General features: G+C 34.4%; 1 protein-coding gene across 11 annotated transcripts in view; it reads right to left on the bottom strand.

The window, feature by feature from the left end:
* NPAS3 (neuronal PAS domain protein 3) overlaps positions 1 to 22,456 on the bottom strand; it is a 615,258-nt gene that overhangs the window by 298,905 nt on the left and 293,897 nt on the right. For 9 of the 11 annotated variants that reach the window (XM_084521173.1, XM_084521175.1, XM_084521174.1 and 6 more), the window contains one exon: positions 10,555 to 10,637. In XM_084521173.1, coding sequence (XP_084377299.1) covers positions 10,555 to 10,637 — 83 coding nt within the window. The remainder of the gene's footprint in view (positions 1 to 10,554; positions 10,638 to 22,456) is intronic. The other 2 variants (XM_084521176.1, XM_084521179.1) reach the window with 1 other exon arrangement.

Below are 22,456 nucleotides of genomic sequence, written 5' to 3' on the forward strand. Positions count from 1 at the left end.
TCAGCACTGATTTGCATCTTATGTGACCCTATAAAATATACCCAAAGAAAATGTGATACAATGTAATTGCACACAATTAAGTCACTTTTGGAAAAACAAAACAAAACACATTTGTTTCCATGCTATCTTTTATAATTTCTATACAGGTAGAAATTCTAATACAATGCCATTTTAGCAGCAAATAATGGAAGCAACTACTTTTAATCAACTTTAAAGTTAACACAGTCAAGAACAGAGTGCACTCTCCACAAACACGACTCACTTATTTTAACTATATTTGTGTTCTCTTATGCGTTTTAAAGTCTCAGTAAAAGTGCTTGCACTTTCTACCTAAAATCCAGGGGATAAAGCACTGCATCTGGGGCTCCAGATTCTACTGTAATAGTGAAGGTTGAACCCCCAACCTCTATTTCAATATTAATATTTACATTTATTTAGACCTTACAAACAAAATTATGAAAATGTAGTTAGCAGATAGCTGGTATAATGAAATAAATTAGAGTTAAAAGCAGCCTCAAACAACAGCATTCACATGAATCTTAAATGGAGCACATGCTCCATTTAAGGATTCTCTGCATGCAGACGCCTATATTACCCTTTGCCAGATCCTCTGGAAAAAGAGGGCACATACTGCTTCCCTTCACTTCTATTGCAGAGTACAAAGGATGCTTGAAGCCTATTTCTAATGCTTTTTATTTTCATTGGATCTGAAATGAGGAATCTTGGAAACTATGTCATCAATGATTTCAAGATAGCGAAGAAAAATATCACTGTTAACTTGCACAGCATGACCTAAAACATTGTTTTCCCCAATTGTATTTATTTATCGGAAATCAACACCCTTTTCCTATCTTGATAAACGCTGTGACTGGGGGAAAAAAAAAAAAAAAAAAGAAAGAAAACACAGAAGGTATAATTCTTTCCGGTCAACCCACATATTAGTTTATGCTGCCTATACTTTTCAGGCCACCTTACTTCAGTTCAAAACAGGGCTAAATCCCAAATCATAGCTGAATGTAGACTCCATTAAATAGAGTTCTGTTGATGTATCTGAAGAAAAATTCCTCCTTCAGCATCTACAGGCTGCAGAAAGTCCTCCATTTCTGTTAATGGCCTCTTCCCTCTGTCTGATTCAATACAGCCCACTGGCTATGGAAATGACAACACTCAGCAGGTGACAACAAAACGGTCAACAAACAGTGCTGAGATATGTCATTTTCTTCAAATACTTTCCCAGGAATTAAATGACACACTGTGGTATGCTGTGTCCTGCTCAGATCAAATATTTCTTTATTAAATGAAACTGCACACTTTTATATACAGTTGCCATATAAAATGCAGGTTTAAGTGCACTGCTTCAAGCTCCAATTGCAAAACAATTTAGCATTTCCCACCCCTCCCCCAATCTCCTTTTAACATACAACCCCTTGGGCAGCAACTGCATGGATGCTGTACCTATGACATAACTCCAGATTGAAAGCACTGCCCTTATGGATTCAATCTGAGGCACTTATTGTGACTGGGACAAATTGGAGTATGCAAATCAGCACCTTTCAAGTCTCCTGAACCCAGGAAATCCTCTTGCTTTGTGTTCCAGCTAATGGACCTGAGATGTCCCTTTTAACAATGCTGTCTGTGCAACTCCTTTAACCTTTTCAGATTCAAATCTAGCCTTTGTTCCCAGCCTTTTGTAGAAACACGCAACGTATCAGGCTAACCTCTTTCATAATTTAAACCAGTGTCGAACCAGAGTCATAGCATTTATTAGTAGCATTCAGTGGCATTTACACATGTTTAAAGTGCAAAAGTAGCATCACAGAACAAAGATAGAACACTGAATAGAGGCATGCAGCATTACAATTTCTATTAGAGGGTTTTTCTGCCTCTTTTCAGCTTGAAATACCTATCATAATTCCATTAATTATGCTGGAAAAAAAAATACACAATTCGATTTCTAAAGTTCTAAATAACATCTGGTGTAAGACTTTTACACTTTTATTACAAGAGGATGATCTTCTGAGAATACAAAGCACTACAAAGTGCTTAAAGTGAGACTGGTGATCAAACCTGGACAGATTCCTACGTAGATTATGTATTTAGCCAGTGAAAGGTGACATAGAATCTATCCTTAAATCAGAAACAGGAGAGTGTGGATGGAGATGCCTAGAATCTCCCTGGAAAGGGACAGTACAAAGCTGAGATACCAATCATTTCTTACTAGAGTCCCGTGGCTCTTCACAACATACCAGCATTTACACTGTTTTCCTGCTTTTCAACTCTGTTTGGGTGAGGTGTTTGACCTGTTAATAACTGGGCATTTCAAGTCACCCCAAATTACTTTTTCCAAGTAGGCTGTGTATCTTTCTTTTTCTCAATGTAACACTTACTATCATGATATTCTCCTGCCTCATTCCTTTTTTTTTTTTATATATGATTTTCTTCCTAATTACAATTGAGATTATTCTCTTTCATCCTATCCAGTCGGAAACTTTACGTTCAGAAGGTCAACCTTCCCTCTGCATATACACTACTGTCTCTTATACCATAAATCTATAATTTTTGTTCAGTTTATACCAAGGCATTACAGCATCCTACTTATTACTGTTATCTCACTGTTTCTGAATGACTAATTTGAACTTTATACAACTATCAGTTTTCCTAGATAAAACAGTTGTATACTGAAAGATTTTTATTTTTATTTTTATTTTTATTTTTATTTTTAAATAGAGATTTAGATTAAGTGTCTACTTTTTTACCCAAATTGTGTTCGATTTCTGGACAGCATTTTGTTGAGAACAATCAGTTCCCCCTTTGGTTTTGTATCTGAATGCTCTGAATGCCACTTATTTCTTTTTTTTTTTTTAAATAAAAACTAGCTGTATGATAAAGATGAGGTTCAGTATCAAAATTTAAACATACAAAGTAGACTACATATAGAAATAATTCTCTCATAGAGGGATTATGTGGTCTGTGGTCTCCAAACCTTCAATTCTGACCCATTATATACTCATTCTGTTTCACTGCATTACACATAGCTGTTTGCTGCCAAGAGAAAGTTTGAGATCACTTTGCTGAGTTGCTTGTTCTGCAACTACTATCTTTTCTTAATTGACGTTTTAATTTCCACTTTATTTCGGCTACTGATGCATAATTTATTCACTACTTAATCCCTATATATATATATATATTTTTTTTTACAGACTGCACAGACCTATGCTGTCCAGCATACCCTAAATTTTGTACTTTTTATTGGCTTTTTCACGTTTCCCTCTTTTTGCCTATCTTTGACACATACTAACACAGGATGGTTAGTAGTCTGTCCCTGTAGCCCAATACAGATTGCAAAAAACTGAACAGTCTTCTTCATCCTCACAAAGGTACACTCACCACTACAAACATCACCACTAGCAACAGCTCTTCACAAATCTCCTTGCCAGCAGAAGTCTTTTCTGCTAAGAACTTTTGCAGACTGGAAAAATCCTCAATCAGCACTACCATCATCTGCTTACTCACATTTACTCTCTTGTCACTATTTCTGTGCTGATCACTGTTACACAGAGTTAACTTCAATATGTAATACTTAGAGTGAATGAAAATAACAAATGAGAAAGTAAATCTTCTCCCTAATATTTTATAGCACTGCAACACCTTCCTTTCTGTTTTCCACTTGACATTCTCTTGTCAGATGAAGCTCTCTGTAACAATTCAAATATTAGAAGAAAACGGATTTCTACTCAGCTGTGGTCCAGCCAGCCACAGAACTACCTCGAAACTTAACATCAACCTGTACTGCTTATATCTATTTAAAATACTCCAAAGTTTTACAAGATTCAAATATTTTTCAGAGAAGGCAAATTTTAGAACCATCTATTTTCTTCTTCCACTGTGATCATCCATACCATATGGCCAATTTTAATTCCTAATAGAGTGCTTACACAGTGAAATGTTAGTACTTATTTTCAGTACAGGAAAAACTTCTGTCTCCATGACACTACGCACAATTGTACTTCATCCATAATCACTCATTACTGCAAAAATGTAAATAATTTATTCTGTTCACTAACCTTTGCTTTGTCTTAATAAAAAACAAACAAAAACAAAATAAAACAAAACAAAATAAAATAAAATAAAAAACTCACAGGTATTCCACAATCTAAAGTGGCTGCATGCTGAACATTCCCAGTGCATGAAAATCTTTACTTGAATGCTCTCCAGCAAGATGTTTTTAGAAAACATGAATACTGTCATTGTCTTGTTATATTCAATGTAGTAGTTATAGGTAAATAGCAACATCTTCCAAACATCACTAAATATTGTAGTGAAGATGAATAGTGAATTCTTTCAACTTTTTGTCTATGTCAAGCTTGGCAGAATAACATTGTCCTTCAAAGGGTGTCACAGTGCTACAAAACTAGTGACAGACACAGAGGACAAGATCCATATGGATAACAGAGAAAAAACTGATATAGAAGTTTCCTTTGAATCATGTATTTGCTTCTACACCTGTTGCATTTGAAAATACCAATTCATAAAGCTGAATTAACTGCATTTTTAGGAGAAAATAGAAACATTCTCCTGATAAAAACTTTCAATTTTTTCAGTTGAATATGAGAAAAAGCCTTTTGTTTTGTAACTACTGAAATATTATTAATATTTATTAACATTCAGTTGATCAATGATGTGTAATCACAAATACTTCTGAGAGTATCACGTGTATGATTCACTCTTATTTGCAGCTGTTACACACCTAAGACTGTGATGGAATCAGCATCTAGAAAACAATTCTAGACACAAATTTAGGTAGAACAGGCAGGTAGAATGGGTAGTAGCCAGCTGCAAACAGAAGACAAACTTTTAAAGCATTCACTTAGAGAGAAGTAGAGAGAAGAGACTGTTACTCATTTTCCTCATTTTTTTTCCTAAGGAAACGTAAACTTATGTGACATGCACCAAAAAAATAACATGCTGACCAAGATGTAGTTTAAGCTACTCTATATGGTTATGGCATCATCTGGAATGATTCACAGGAACCAGAGATGATACATTCATCCTGGATGTTTCTCACAATTAGTTACGGACCTACTCTGAAGAGCAGCAGTATACTATGTTGACATGTATGATATATTTCTACAGTTGCATATTTCTTAGTATTTTAGTGCTGGAAGTATTAATAAAAGAAAAGAATTATAGAATGGCTTGGATTGGAAGGGGCCTTAAAGATCTAGTTCCACCCCCTCTGCCATGAGACACCTCCTACCAGACCAGGTTGCTCAAAGCCCCATTCAGCCTGGGCTTGAACGCTTCCAGGAATGGGGTTTCTTCAGCTTTTCTGGGCAACCTCTTTCAGTGCCTCAACACCCTCACAGAAAAGAATTTCTTCCTTATATCTAATCTAAATCTAACCTCAATTATTAATAAATGTATATTTTAAAACAAAAATAAAATTGTTAGAAAGAGACATTTTTCAATTGTTCACAATGCAAACAATACATCAGTCTTCTTGCATTCATAGGCTGCATATGGTCTGCTTGCTTGCTGACTTTCAATACGCAAAAGCTAAAACAATCTCATAGGGTCTAATAACCTGTGGTTTCTCCAGGGAATGGAGTAAAGACAATTAAATCTCTATGAAGCTCTACCCCCATGCTGAGGTTTCCAGTGGCAGGAAAAAGAATATGAACCATATTTACAAAATACTGGACTGCCCTTCACATCCATAGAGAGTCTGGGAGCACTGTATGGAGTAAAGCCAAACCATAGCATTTAAGCCATATGTGACTTCCAGGGAGTTCAAACGGTGCTCCCATCCTAGGACCATTACATGATCATGTCTGCGCTGATAACGAGGATGCTACAAAGTATGCAGGGGTTACAACCTGAGTGCATACCACAGGTAACTTGGCTGGGATACCTTGGGTAGAACTGCACATCCACTACAGCTATCCTTTCTGAATTGTGTTCCACTCCTGGATCTCCAGAGCATGCCCTTTACATCTTGTGGCTCATGACTCAAAGATGACAAAGAACACAGAGTCTTTAGGGTCAGAATTTCAACTGAGCCTCTGTTTCCTTTGACCTTAATAGAATCCTGTTGTTTTTGTCTCATGGAATCTAATACTGCAACTACTTAGACCTTCGTTCATCTCAAAATGGTTCCTTAGTATAAGAAATAGATATAAAGAGAAAGGGAAAAGTGAGTCTCAAAATTTTGAAGAAACCATTCAGCAGGGCTACAAAAAATCTGCTAGGAGAGTAGTGCCTTGCGGCACAGATGAAGAATTCAACAAATGTCATCTACTTTGCAAATCACCTGTGTACAACAGACCTTGCTATGCACATTTCGTTAGTTGAGCATTTGATTTTTTTCCCTGTCTAGGTCAGTAGTTCAAGTCTATCAATTCTATCAAAAGGATGTGATGGCCAATAATTTTAGGGGCATGGCAGAAATGAAAATAGGATCCTTTTTTTTTTTTTTTTTTTTGGTGAAACTCAAGGTAGAAGTCTCTGTCATGAGGGTTATTAATGACAGTGCTCACCACTGACCAAGTCTATCAAAAAAAAAAAAAAAAAAAAAAAAAAAAAGAGGCATTTTGCTGCACTCTGACACTTCAGAGTGCTGATTTAAGGATTTCTTCACACAAAACGAGGTGGAGGTAGGACAGTATATGCAATTTAAGACAACTAGTATCTAAGTTATTGAGTATGGTAATATAATGCTATATGAAAGTGTTACAGCTTCTTAACAGCTGAATAGGCACTGCTGAAGCAAAGAATGCAATTATGAAAGTTATCACTCTTGTATGCAGGAATACAAAATATGTACCACTCACTACAGTTCAGATACACAGTTCTATTATTATTACGAATACCATCTTTCTATCCTATTCTGACTTTAAAAGCTATTCCATTTTGTATAATTCCAAATATTTATTCTTTAAGTAGTCATTGGTATTTTAAAGGAAGAAATATCTTTTATAGATATTAAATTTTATTTGAAAATACTGTACATTTTACTTTTAATTGTTTTACAGTTCAGATTGTAAGGTGTGTTCTTTTTTGTTCAAGAATTTTAAAAGCAACTAATTTAAATATGCAAAATTATCTTGAGTTGTTCATACGTGAACTTAAAAGCCATGCAACACAGGAAAATTAAGTAATTATGCCTCCAAGTTATTTACTGCAATTAAGCTCATTTATCATATGCAAATTAGTGCAAACTGGTCTCATTAGTTACTAAATTACTCAATATGAGCTGAACAATGTAGCACTCCAGTTTGTAATGAAAAATCCCTGTAGAGGCAAGCAGTATCAATTAAGCTAATTTGCATATGCAAATATATTCACTAACTTTCCCTTTTCTCTATATTTAGTTCTACATTTCCTGATCATTCCTGATTATATGAAGAATATGGGGTTACTGACCCTTTTCCATACCTCCTCAATAGCAATGAAGTTACAGGAAAAATCCATGAGCCTTGTATAAACTGATCATCTTTTTGTTAATTTTTAAAACCAGTTTCAGTCAAATTTCTGAATAGCAAGCAACAGAAGAAATTATTTTTTACTGGATTTACTTAATAAATACCACATATATACATAGAACTGTAAAACTGAAGATGTCTTTATTGAAGTCTATTCTCATTATAACGCTATTTTTCCAAAGACAAATGTAGAATAAAACAAAACACAACTATCTGACAAACCAAAAATCATTTTTAAAAAATAATGAACATATTGCCATTACCTATTTTTTCTCTCTTCATCATACAGGTAATCTTACTTGGAAAACATTTCAAAGTTATTTTGCCCTGACTTTGGACACAATGATTTGACAACATTTCACATATTCATGTTTTGGGGTTTCTTTTTTTCCACAAGCAGCTGGTTTCCTTGGCTGCATACCTACTGTAGGAATCTCTTCAGCATGATATACAGTAATTGACTATGGTTTGGATTTGTGGACTTGACCGAGACTTCTTGCTTATAGAATCAAGATGTAAAGTATCACAAGATGCACCTCTATTTCTATTTTTACATCATCATAAATAACATCCACCTACATCCACCTTTTCAAGCATACTGTATTATGCTTCTCATGTGTCTGTCAATAAATTTTGAAGTATCAAAATATTAGGAGGATTAGAGAGGCTTCTTAATTTCTGAGATTACACTTAACCCAGTCTTCAAAATATTAATAGCAAAAGGGATTAAACAAACTATAAATTCAACTTCCTCAGATAGCAGACTGAAAAACAGGTAGTCCCAAGGTATAATCATTCTGCAAGGTTGTTTACTTCACTTGCAAACAATACTTATCACAGCACTGCTTTGCATATCATCTTTAGGAGCAGCAAGCTAAATGAGAACTTGTTAGAACAGTACTCCATTGCAGAATCTATCTGGTTGTTGTTTTACTTATCTTCTGGAAATTTACATGTTTTCCAGAGATTATTTTTCTACCCATAAAACCACAAAACAGTACTTTGAAATTTGTTCAGATCTTTTAAAAGTGGTGCATTTGAACGCATGACCTAGACTTTCTTTCCAAGTGTTGATTACTCTAATAAGATAAGATTTTAACATATCATGATAAACTTGCAACCATTATTAATTTATTTTGTCCTTTATCCATCATCAACAGTCTATTCTCTTAAATGTCAGAGTATAACTTTCTACTATCAATTAGGAGATTAATAGGAGTAATTTGGTAAAAGCACCACCCTCTCTGAGAAGGCCACACCTCAACAGATATTCAATATTATGTTGATGGCAATTTTGATTGAAAATCCTCAATCCATTTATTACAGTGCAATACAGATTATTTTACTAGTATTATGAGAAAGATATATCCTGAAAACACCCTAATTTATCATGTATAAGTAGAAAAAAAATGTAATCTAGCTTAAATAAGCAATAAAATCGCTAAATAGTCTAAAATACACAATAAGTGAAAAATTCAAATGTCAAGTAGTTGTCATAGAATAGAATCGTAGAATCATTCAGATTGGAAAAGACGTCTAAGATTTCCTAGTTCAACCTATAAATCTGTCAAAGTGGACGCCTTAGTTTTGTTCTTAAAAATTGACTCATATGTTCATATAGCATCAAACCTAATACCTAAAGAGTATATATAAATCAGTCTCAGTAAGATTTTGTCTAGATATTTCTTATAATTTATATTACAAGAAAGATACCTCTAGGATATATAGCACATTTTTACATACTCAAAACACCACACAAACAAATTACATAAATTGGAACATCACAAAACTGTTGTTTATTTATTCTTTTTTTTTTCCCCCCCTACATTTATGAGACAGCATAACAGCATTTCTGTGTGATATGCAAACAGTACTGTAGATACTGGTGCCTTTGGTACAGTTACTATACTGCAAGCATTTGCTTATAGAATCAAAAATTTGAGCTAGATCTTTGCTAAGGATGCACAACTAAGTAAGTCACTTCATTCATGATTTTTGCTCCAAAGAGAAATTCATTCTACTGGTTAATTTCATGTTTTCCTAAAATTATCTTTGTTGCTATTTGGCATTTAGTTACTTTAAAAATATGTGAAAAATCTGACATTATCCATAATGCTTTTGAATGCCACAGCTGAGGTAGTACGGAGAGATAGCTCTCAATCTTTTCAATTTAAGTGGAATATTTCTCATGATAATATCCTAATTTACCTCTTTTGTACCTCTCAAAAGATAAAATACCAAGCAATATATTTGCATTGAGAATCTGTGTACATTGCTAAGTGTAGTTATTCAGTGCTGTGGTTAGAAAAGACTACATGTAAAGAGTGGTGTGTTTTTTTTTATTATTATTATTATTATTATTTCCATAGTGCTGAGTTTTTGCCTTGCTGACAAAACACTTCACATTTTGTTCTTAACTGCTTCTGCTCCACTTTGATTACTGTAACATAAGAAAGGCTGTACTAACCCTGACAAAACAAAGCATGCATAAGAACATCTCCATCAGTTTACTGTTTTTTCAATCTAATCTTGCTGGAATATAGCTCCTTTTACAGTGTGACTAAATTCTTTGACAAATATCTGATTAGTTTTTATCTCATAGCTAAGGAGACCTAAGAAGCATGCTGCTGTTCATCTTTTCTCTTTGCAGATTGTAGCAAATTTGTGATACATAATCATGACAACTGTGATATCAAAGAGGAAAGCAGTGCACATAAACCAAAGTGGGGAAAAACACCCTAAATCTGTGCATGACACATAAGGCAAATAAAATCACCAACACAAAATACTGTTTTGTGCACACACACAAATACATTCTGCAAGCAAACACCTACTGCACAGTTCAAAACAACAAAATATTGAGATTCATCTATACAACACCTGCCTTCCCTCTCAAATTGTTCCAATCATGGACTTTCTAAAAAGAAATAAATGTGACCTTTTAAATTTCATTAATATATTTCATTAATTTTCATTAATATAAGTGCTGACACCAACAGTATTCAAATTATTGGCAGAAATAGGTCTGACTAGTTATTTTGATTTTTCTTGGAAAAGCCATTTTTTTTTTTACCTGTAAAATATGACTTCCCAAATGTGACTCAAATACTTCAATGGCAAGGGCACTGGGACTTCTCCTGCGCTGGGCACCTATAACTGAATAAAAAACAGTTATGTTGCAAGGTCTGCACATTCATTTCTAATCCCTGATCACACCATTTCACATTAACTACTTAAATATATTTTGCATTTTAAACACCAGTGTTGATTTCAAATTTGCCTTGCATATAGTAAAATTGGTACATAATTTTCAGTGACTCAAAATTTTGAGGATAAAAGTATCCTTTTATCCTCAGAGAAGAAGAAGAAAGCTATTTAAATGTCCAGGAATTCTGGAAATGAATAGTCTATTCAAATATGTCCTCAGTTCTTGTAGAATTTTTTTTCATACGTTACGATGATAGCATGCAGAATGTAGTACTGAAAAAGGCACTAAATATAATGTAAATGTTTTGGAATGTAATGATGAGAACTAAATATTACCCAGGAAGATATTTGAGAGATTTATCTTAACATGTTACTTATCTTATTTGAAACTAAAATGAAGTAAACACAACTTTAAAAAGTTAACATTTGGCAACAGCTGCACTGTCATCACATCCGAGATATCAAAGATGCTCCTAATTATAGGGAAGTAGTATGTCAGGTGTCAATGTTAGTTGCTGGAAAAGATACCTAAAACTTCAACTTCTACACTTAAATTATATAGTTTAAAAGTACAATTTTAGTAACAGGTGGTTGTGTTTCAAAAGCAGAAGTGATTAGAAAACACGCTAAGAAATCATAAAACTCATCTTTCATTAAACTCTCTATGCCAGGAGCACAAAGCCAGCAATTAAGTCTGAGTGACCAAACATAGGTATTGACTGCAAGCTGAGATTTCCTCTTTGGTTTAGGCTATACTTCCCACATGAACAAAGAAATAACACGGAGAAGACGGCACAGCACTGCTGGGACATTCCTACAAGTTTCAAAGCCAGGCATATCCATAGCAGGCACAAAAAGGTAAAATTTTAAAGTGCATACAAAAACATTTACGTCCAAAGACACTGATGGTCTAATGCCTTTGAAACCTCTTTACAACACACGGTAAGGAAAAAGAAGTAACAAGGGAGCCACTAAAACAAGTAGAATGGATGACTGTCAGTACTAAACACTCTAATTTAACATCAATGAAAATAAAACATAGAGCAACGTTTTTTTAGTCTTCTATGATACTGTCTGCCAAACATGATATCAGTAAGAAAAGATATATGCCAAGTAATGATAGTCATATTGACCTATTTGATGCTTCATGTAATTTCCTTGCAGGAAATTCTAAGCTATTTATATTAGGCAAACATGTGGCTTCATTGCTAATGGATTCAGGCCATAGCTCAGAATTACAAATGGTGACTGCTCTAGACTCAGTGTCTTCTTTTCTCTGAAGATACTTGAGGATGCAGATGCTACCAACATAAGAAAATAAGCCTTCAAGACTTCTCCTTTACACTTCAACTAAAGTTGGTAATAGACAGATATGTTGTACTTGTTTTTTAACATTAGTTAGTAAAGTGGCTTGCTTGACATGCCAGCATAATATTCTTCTTTTACTAGTTTTAAGTACTTATTTGTTATTATGTTTTTCTGTATCAGTCTTCTGATCCTAAATCATTTTGCTTCTTTTCAGTCTTATTTTTCCTATAGCTATAGTGACGCCTACCATTTACAGTAATGCCTATATCATGAAAAAAAAAATCAGAGCACATAAAATTTGCTAGCAACTAAGGCTCCTTTAAATTTATTATTTTTTTTTTTCCAGACATGAGACTTAAAGATGATCCTTCTTTCCTCCTTACTAAGCCTCCAGATATGTTATCAAAGGTTTGCTTACACAGGAGCTGTACCAATATTTCTAAGGGAAACTAGCTTTTGTTATGGGATTAAACAGAATATGTGGCATTGTGAAGATGATTGGTGTCCCCACTATGCTTGCTATCAATTAGCACCTTTTTTTTTTTTTTTTTTTTTCCCCCAATGTCATTTCATTTATAATCTACCAGCAACAAAAATGAAATTTACAGTTCTGGACTGTTAGGCATTGCTTCATAGTAGTCTCCATAGGAGCACTGCAAAAAAACAAAACGAACCTCTGAAAGAACAAACAACCTGCTTAAATCCTTTAGGTTCTTTCATTCTTCCATCTAGACTGCGTTATATTTTCCACACATTATCTGAACACATCACCACTTGGAATTTGTCTTCCAATTAATTTTCTATTTCCTGCACTACATCATTCCTTTACAATCCACTGGCATTTTAAAGCGTATCCATTACATACAGAATATTGCTTCCAGTTCTATGATGTTAATTGCAGTTTTTTTAGCATGTGAGTATAATAACTTGAATAAAATGCATGAAGGCAATGTAATACTTTAAAAACAGTATCTTTAACTTGAAGTGATATTTGCAGGTAAGTTATCAGTTCTTCATACTTGGGTTGCTCTCAGTTCTATACGTCAAACCAAAAGACTCAAGGTCAGTGAGTTAACTAGAAAACAAGAGAGGGCCACATCTTAGCTTTAACATTGTCAGTTAAATCCTCTATTGATGCCTGTATCCTAGTGGCTGGTATACATGTACACAAATACCTTGCAGTACTTTCAAGGCATTCAGATCATTGACAGTTTTATAGCAGAACTTCTTGATTTATGTGTCTTACACTTACTCAGGTGATGTGGTGTTGTAATGACAGTTCCTAATTTTACAACCAACATAAATATGTTAAACAGAAAACCATTCTGCTTCTAGTAGCCATACTGCAACTCTTTTTTTTGGTAACATAATAGATGTTAAATATGCCCTTTCTGTATTTCTCTCATTTCCCTAACTATTATTCTTAACATTTTGAGGAATGAGACAGAAATATTAAGATAAATCTAGAACAGGTGAAAAACTTATTTTCTTCAATCTTTTGATTTCATTACATCATTATGTTACTTATTTGAGCTTTGAAGATTTCTCAATAAAGGTATCTGCATCAGAAGAAATACTATTTGGAATATACAGATGCATATCACATTGACAGATTTCAAAAACACAGCAATCTCACAGTCCAATCACAGCACAAAGCCTCTTATTTGTGCTGAATGGATCATTCGCAAGACAATAGATGAAAGGAAGACATAGACTGAAATGGTTGGATTAAAAAACAGGCCATGATTTTATTTTCTTATGAAATTTCAAAACAAACTATAAATACTGAACTGGCCCCCATCATAAGAGCCACATCCAGTCATCTCTAAATCACTCCCCCTGTGGATGGAACCATCAACAGATGCAGTTTAGCTGCTCACAGAAAACTTGGAAAGCAAGGGATTTAGAATTCATATCAGAACATATAAATCAAAGCAGCTCAATGAACTTCACAGTCCTAAAGATCTGTATATGTGTGTGTATATATATATATATATTTTTTTTTTTTTTTTTTTAAAGTAGATTCTCTTTTAAATGTAGAAACAAAGCATTCCTTTCAAGGGGTTAATTTCTTTTTTTGAGTATCAGGAATTAAGTGAAATCAGGACATGGAGAAGGCTGAAGCATGTGTACCAACTGGAACAGGAGGCACAAAGGAAACAAGTTCCAAACCCAGGTTAAATTCTTCTTCCAAGTTTCTGTTGTTTTAGTAGTATGAACGAACTTCTATAAATAGGCTTTTTTGTTTGTTTGTTTTTATATGTAGTCATATTTTATACTGTCTACTTTTAATTGACAAAGTTTAAGGCTTGAACGTAAAATTCTGGTTAACAAAAAAGCTGGCTGAATCAATATTGCTATCAAATATTGATTACTAATAGTGACAAGAAGACTGAATGATTTCAAAATACACCTTGTTGTGCTGGAACAGAGGATTCTCCCCATTGAAATATTTTACTTCCCATAGCGTTGGACCGTGACTTTTACTATCCAGATTGACATGACTGACATGTCTATTCCTGGCATAGGATTATTCTGTAACAAGCTATTAATAAGGAAAAAAATCTAACTGCTCATAAATTCCTCTTTAAATTTTCTCCCTCAATGACTAATCTGGCTGTGCATGTGGTGAAGGAAGAACCACATCCCTTTCAATGTGTCTTGGGGGCAGTCTAAGCATGCTTAATGCAATCTCAAGAGCATTTGCAATTGTGCTAGAAGGAGTGGGAAGCTATGGGAAAGAAAAATGTACACTGCCTAACAAAGATTTCCATGTATCCCTATAAGAGAGGATTTCCTCTAACACACTTCTAAGCCTCTGGAGCAAAGAATGACCAAAAACTGATGTCCACTGTGACCTTCTCCTAGTGAACAGAGAACAGTAATTAAACAGAAGCCATATTTTTTGAGCTCTAGGAATGAAAATGTAACACCAGTTCTCCCTAAATACTTTTGTGAGACGTTGTGTGCCACATCTCAACATAAATTGGTTTTGTGGAATCTTTGGTACAATTCAGACTAAGTTTTAAAATGCTGTTGCTTTGATAATTTTTTTTTTAAAACTATTCTGAACTTTTTAATTAATTCTCCTGAAATTGTATTTACTTAGAAAGGCCTTTACTCAATTAGCCTCAAAATCTTCATTTATTAATTTCTTTTTAACTCTTCTGAGCAGCACTTTTTTGTATGCTTGAAAGGAGAGGGAGAGGCAGGCCCATCCCATCACACACATTTAGGTAATCTGCTGTCTGAATAGTCATTTAAAAAAAAAATAGAGCCCATGTTTCACTTTTTTGATCTTGAATAGTTCTGATTATGTCAAAAAAAAAAGTCAGACTTCAATTAGCAAAGCCTGAACAGGCCTGCATAAATATGAAAGTTCATAAACAGCCCACCAAAAAAACAATTATCTTTTTTATTCACAAAATACATAACATATGACTACATACCTTGCAGGTTTAAAATGAAATATTATAAGAGAAATATTAGACAATGCAGGGTCATCTAATATTTCTCCCTATAGGTATTAACAAAATACATGATAATTTCAGATAAGAAAGAGAATCATCTCAGGTGACCATATATGTGAAGCATGTAAAGCATGTAAACAGAGTTTTGAATACATTTTTTTCAATGTAAAGATTTTTTTCAATCTACATGAAGATTTCTCTTTTGTTATTTCAAGGAACAACTCCAAATGCTTGTGAAAGAACAGTGAAGTTGAATGAGATAACCAGAGTGGTTTCACAGGAAGAAGTGAGATGCCATTTTAAAACCCTGGGATTTTCCAATGAGCAAATTATTTGGAAATGCTCAAAAATTCTGTTTTAGAATAGACAGGGACACTGATGGAGGGCTAGACTGAACAACAGAAGATGCAATGTGAGAGAAAAATAATGTGAAACCAACATTAGGCTCATGAAAGCAGGCTAGTATTTACATATTGTAAAATCCACATAAACATTTTATTGCTTTTAATTTCTCTAACTTCATATTTAATACCTTGCTACATTTTGTTTTCTTCTTCTTTTTTTTTTTTTTTTTTTTTTTTCCTGTTGATCATTCTTTGCCACCCCATTTATCACTGATTCTAAGTTTTGAGAGAAATCTTTAGCAAGAATCAACTTCTAGGCCTGAGATGTATGTTGATGACATAAGGTATAGATTATATATATTCAGATCCTGTTCTAAACTGTGATCAATGGTGGGCAACCAGCATGATGTAAGCAGAGATTTTGCCCTCTAAATTGGAAAGGGTATCCAAAGAAAGTAGATGATGTCACCACTCTACCTCATCGTAAACCATCATGGGATCCAAAATTTAGGTCCCTTATAACATCCACCCACACAGATGGGAAGAAGAAATAAATCTCAGATGGAGTTGCAACATATGTGGAAAAGTATTTTATCCTGGTTTAGTAAAGCTATGGGAATCATTAATGCTGTGCCATTACCAACTAAGTATCACAGCAATAAAGTATCAGCACAAAATTGTCACAAAGGACTACATGTAAGATGCATAATGCAATATATGATAATCAACTTGCAAAGCTAACAATGGCATTTCAAATCTATTTTTTGTGTAGGCAAATGCCTATTATTCTAGACGTCCATCTTCTGGTCACTAGTACACAGCATGTATTCATTACTGGAGAATCCACTGCTCAGAAAGCAAACCAAACCTTTCCATTGAATAACTAAGTAGTTATCAAGAATGAACTGGTTAAATGTTACCTAACAGGATTACAGGTGTGTTGTTTATTTCAAGTAGATCTTCTATAGTGTTTCATCAAAAACTCTAGGGATTAAAACAAATTGTAATGAAATTTGTTTTTCAAATTGAAGTTAATACTTTTAAACTTAAAAAACAAAAACAAACAAAAAACCAAGACTTTTAATAGCTTATTTTAGTTTCCATAACTTAAAACTGATCAAATAAAAATGTCAAAAAAGCAGAAAGAAAAAAAAAAAAAAGAAAAGAAAAAAAAAAAGAAAGAAAGAAAAACTGAAATCAAAAGATCTGAAGATGTATTTCCCAGAAAAAATGTGTTCCCCTTCCCCAGATTCTAGGTGAATGGAAAAAAGCAAGTAGAGAAGTGGCTGTCTTAGTGCAAGTTTTCATCTATTTTATGTGCCTGTTCCCCAATTATTTTCATCTGCTTTATGGATCTGTTCCTTCCCACAGGATTTGTTCTCTGGGTGTGGGGTGGGAGGATGAAGCAAGATTTCTGATGTCCTAAATATTTCTCTCTCTTTTCTGAACTTCTTAAAATTAAAAAATCCAAGATTGGAAGTTAAACACACCTTAGAGATTAGCATATTCAAGATTCTTATGTTCTCTATTTGATAACTCAAATAACACTGTTTCTTAATCAGTACGTATTTGTACATTTTACTACTTTATTTCAGAGATTTTTCTTTTCACTCTTAAGTATGAAGGCTTTGCTGTGCAAGAATTTCCAGTCATCTAAGCAAAGAGAGTTCTCCATCTGTGGCTGGGGGAGGGAGCACTGGCCTTTCTCCCACACTGTAGTAGTTACTATAGGAACTATTGTGCCTCCTTCAAAAGGGCTACAGACAGGGTGATTAAAATTCTTCATGGGAGAACCCCCACTCTTCTCCTTGACAATGAAATTCTTCAGGGAGAGGGCTAAGCCTCCAGTTCAAGAATGGCAGCACCTGAGGGAGTGATGTGGCAGAGAGAATCACCACTGCTTTAAATTGAAACACATGGGAAAAAATACAAGGGCCTGCACTCCTGAATTAATTTTCTTCTCCTCCCATGAAATACAGCAACATTGGCCAAAACTCCAGAAAAACAGGAGAAGGAATAACTTCATGCACCTTCCACCACACAGAGGACAACGGCACAAAGTAAAGAACACACAATTTCCATTAAAATCAATAGAAGAAGCAAAAGAACTACATCACCCATAAAACAATTAAGGGTAACTATTAACATTCGCTCTAGTCATTAGCTTCTCTGCAAGGTAGCAAAATGCGCATTGACATGGAGAGGAGGGACCAATGTCTGATATAACTGAATTAGAGCTACCTCCCAGTATCAACTTCACTTTACAGGGGTTGTTTTACAATTAATTATTACACTGCTCACAAAAATATGTGAGAAGGAAGAATATATACAGAATGGAAGTATATGGAGTGTAATCCTAACACATACAGTGCGCTCCCACAAATAGATAAAATATGAAGGAGGTTAACTCTACCACCATAGGTCAATAGAATAGTTCAGTTGGAAGAGACCTCCAAAGATCATGAAGTCCAACTCCAATATTGTTAGACAGTAGCATTCTTAAAGAAGAGAGAAAAGTGGTACACTTAGGTCCAGAGAGGATTGGTCACAAATATGGGGTAATGTGAGAAGCACAAAAATGTTTTGAAAACTGTCAAAACAATAGATAGAATAGCTGAGAAAGTGCTGCCAGTAAAAGAAGTTTTAGATGTCATTGTAGATTTAATGATATTGGTCTGAATAATTAAAGTGAGATAGGAACTTCCCAAGAAGTCCTATTGCTCTGAAGAGAGAGTTGAAAAAGTCTGCAAAAATATGGGAGGAGGACAGATGTGCAAGGCAAGGGAGAAGGAGACACAAACACAGGGTGAGTTGAGGGGGTTAAAAACTGAGGCATTTGGCAATGTTTTAAGTAAATGCCTACTCCGTGAGATTTGGACCTATCAATGGAAAAATGCATAAACATTACGACAGCATAAAGAAATTCCTTAAAATTATCAATTTCATCCCAAATGAATATATATGTGTTACTTATCCAGATATAACACGACGACACTTATTGGGCTGATAATTCTATTGTCTTTTATTTTTAAACTAGTATTAAAATTCCTTGTGGAAGAAAACTGCTGTCACCCCTCTCCAGCTTCAGAAATTGTTAGTGTCACTGATTCTGTTCTCAGGAGGAGGATGAGGTATTAACATCAAGTCAGAATAGTGTTATATAGTGTCAGACTATACTTGCTGGTAAAACTAAGAGGCCTACATCTGTTGTCTTGCTTTTTTTTTTTTTTTTTTTTTTTTTTTCCAGCCTGATCCCAAAGGTTCATGTTATGACATTTGTAACATCTGCTACAAATGCGGAGGTAAGTCAGGCACAACCTTATTACTTCCAATCTAACGCTCTATCCATCCGCAGGGCTTTCATATGCCACTAGTATGTCAAGGGGACCTAAAGCTGTTCGATCTACATGAAGCAAGGTATAATATATTTCTGAGAGACAAGAATGAGAAATCTTGCTTTGTTATGCCTTCCCCTTTTCTGTTGTCTTAAATCTTGGCAGTGTTATTTCAGAATCTTCTGTGAACAAAACAGGCAAGCTGCTCCTCCTTAAAGTCAATACAATTGCCTTTTTATGCCTTAGACGGTGGTGTGTTGTAAATGTGCAAGCTGTGATTCACATCATCCCTGTTTTTACTAACACTACAACATATCCAGCTTCCCTGGACTAGACCTTCCTATACAGAGGTTTAATTTCTTGCCTACTCTTCTCTTTATTCCTTTTCACTTCATTTTTTTTGGATGCACTGCATCATTTTATGGATAAACTTTTACCAGTACTCATCAGAAATATGCAACTCCTGTAGGACAGAAATACGGTAACAAAAAAGTAAATGGGTAAGGAAAATGAATAACAAAATGCTTTACAACCAGCATGCTTTCCATTAGCTTACCATTACTATTGGTAGAGTAACAGATGTGGACTTTTATTGATATATTCCATAGTACTTGAAGATTTAAATACTTACTTGTTAACAGCCTAACATATAATGTGCTACCAGAGCTATGCTGTCACTACTGAAGTGTAATGCTAAGGCTAGGCATTTCACATCTGCCTGCAGAGGAAACCAACTATTTGCTACATGGCTACAACTGCCCACTGAATTTTCCTAAGACACACATATAACCTCTTCTGACAGCAAGTGGAGTGTAATATTAGAAACTTACAGTTTTAGATGTTACTGAACTAATATACTCAACAGCCAGTATCAGAACCTCCCCCCACCCCCCAAAAAAAAAAAAAAAAAAAAAAAAAAAAGAGAGATAAATTTTGCATTTGATACAGTCTGCAACCAAGCAGTTGTATTTTTTTTGGTCATCTGTGCTTCTAGCATATTCACTATCATACTATGACAGTCTAAGTAAAAGGAAGCCTCTGAGATATGAAGGACATTGGAAAAGAACAAACTTGCTTATTTTATGTGAACTCCCAAAATTAACAAATACATCCAAGATTGCTATTGGCAAATGCAGGAGTCATCTTCACCATGCATGCAAAATCCAGCTATGACATAACCCTTAACTGACTAAATACACTACTAGCCTACTGAATTGGGTGATACACTGAAACGAATCCAAGTACACAACTCTTCAGAACTGTTTCTGGTTCTAAGGTGGAATGCAGAACTTTACTACTTTTACAGTCTTGTAAAAAGACTGCAGGTCTTGCAGGTGGTGGATTTGTTGTATGCTATGTGCCTTTTTCCCTTTTCATAACACAGTCATGAACATACAATGAAGATTTCTAAAATGAGTGAAACTGGGTACAAGTCTTCAACCAATCCCCATTTCCAGGGAAGAAATCTGCATCAGTTACCAAAACTAAACTGTGTAATTAACTGAGGATTTTGGTAAGCACCAACTGTGTCACTAGTCAATTATTTTTCCTTGTCTTCCAGCTGCTGCTTCTCTCTATTTATAAGAGAGGCTGCAGGAAAATGCAACTAATCAGAATTTGGCAATTTCAAAAGATAACTAAAGAAATGTAAGGAGATTACTATGACCAGCTGTAGTATAATTAAGAAACACTTAAAATCTTTGCAACTTGTTGTTAATTTCTTATTAGGAAAAAATGATGTTTTTTTTGTTTTGTTTTGTTTTGTTTTTCACCAAGAAGTTTTATAAGATCTAATATTGAATTTTTGAATTGCTGAGGACTGAAAAATGAGCGAGTCTCCCAATCCTAATGTAGTGTGGTCTTCAACACTAACAACAACATATTCTTATGCAGAATATTGGTTAAGTCCTTGCAACTGGGAAATGGAAGTGCTTGTTTTTAAAAGCACTGCTGCTTACAGAATAATTTGAGTTGATCCAAATCCCAAAGCCACTGTGGTACAGGGAAAGACTTTGGAAGGGGCTCTTAACTAAAAGATAATAAAAAAATAAAGGCGCGCTATCATTTGTAAGAGTCTATTTCAGCAGTTTTTAAGAAAACTATCTCTTGGAGATTCCAATCACTGTTAAGAAGCATAGTGAAATCTTTACAGGACATAGTGATATGGTCTTTAAATATTTGCTGAAGTTAAAAAAAAAAATAAAAAATACAGCTGATGATGAATGAGCTTGAAAATAAATGAGAAATAGGAAGTTAACATATTTTCTGTTATTATTATTGGTTCCAGCAAAAGACTGGTGTTTCCTTTTTTATAGGCAGTAGAGTCTTTTTTTAAACAGTTATGTAAGGAGAGACCAGTTTCTTTCACCTTTGGATATGCCTACCAGGGAAGAGTATAAAACAGCCTGATCAGAAGATAGCCAAGATAGTTATGGTAGTTAGAGCTTAATAATGAGAACAGGAAGGAAATTCTCTACAGCCAGAGAGAATATTTTCTGTAGGCACAACATTCACTTCAGCAGAGTTGCATTCATTAGCATTAGGAATTAATTCAAGCTCAAGATTTTTTCTGCAGTGAGGGAAAATATTCCTTTTATTTCATTATGTCACAGCTAAGATTCACACTTCCTACCTGCAAAAGTTAAGTCTCCCCTGCTGTAAGACAACAAACATGGCGGCTATGGTTCAAAATATACCTTGAACCATCAAAGTTAAGTGATTTATTCTAGCCAGATATTTTGGTATTCTTTATGAAATGAACTTACAAGCATCAGAATTTATTCCCCACACAGTATTTGAATCAGACATGGACACAGATGGTTACCTCAACACTGGGGGCACAGTTTCATTTTGCAGTATAACACTCCAAGTCTTTAAATCTTTCTCACATTTTGTGAGCCCTGATAAATTATTTTTTTTTCTTTTTTTTTAAGCTTTACAATTATAGCAATAATGTATTGCATTTAGATAGCTTCTCAATTATCTTTTATTTTACACCCACCAAACCTAAGGTAATACATGCATTTGCTTAAAAAAATAATTTGCTTAATGTAGCACCTCAGCAGTCTCTGAGTTGAGGTTTTACTGAGTTTCTTTGACATCTCCTTTTAGTACGTAAACTTCACATTTTTTGTGCTAAGTCCAGCTGAAAAACTAGATTTTCACACCTATATAATTTGCAATTGAAGCTCAATTTAAATTAAAAAAAAAAGCCCCCCCACTATAAAACAATATCATGCTTAAACTAAAATATACAAAGAGAGTTGAATGAAGACTGCTTAAACTCAACATAAAACACACTCCTTTTTTCT

This window comes from Aythya ferina (genome assembly GCF_964211825.1).
Source record: "Aythya ferina genome assembly, chromosome: 5".
In the NCBI taxonomy this organism is placed as follows: Eukaryota; Metazoa; Chordata; class Aves; order Anseriformes; family Anatidae; genus Aythya; species Aythya ferina.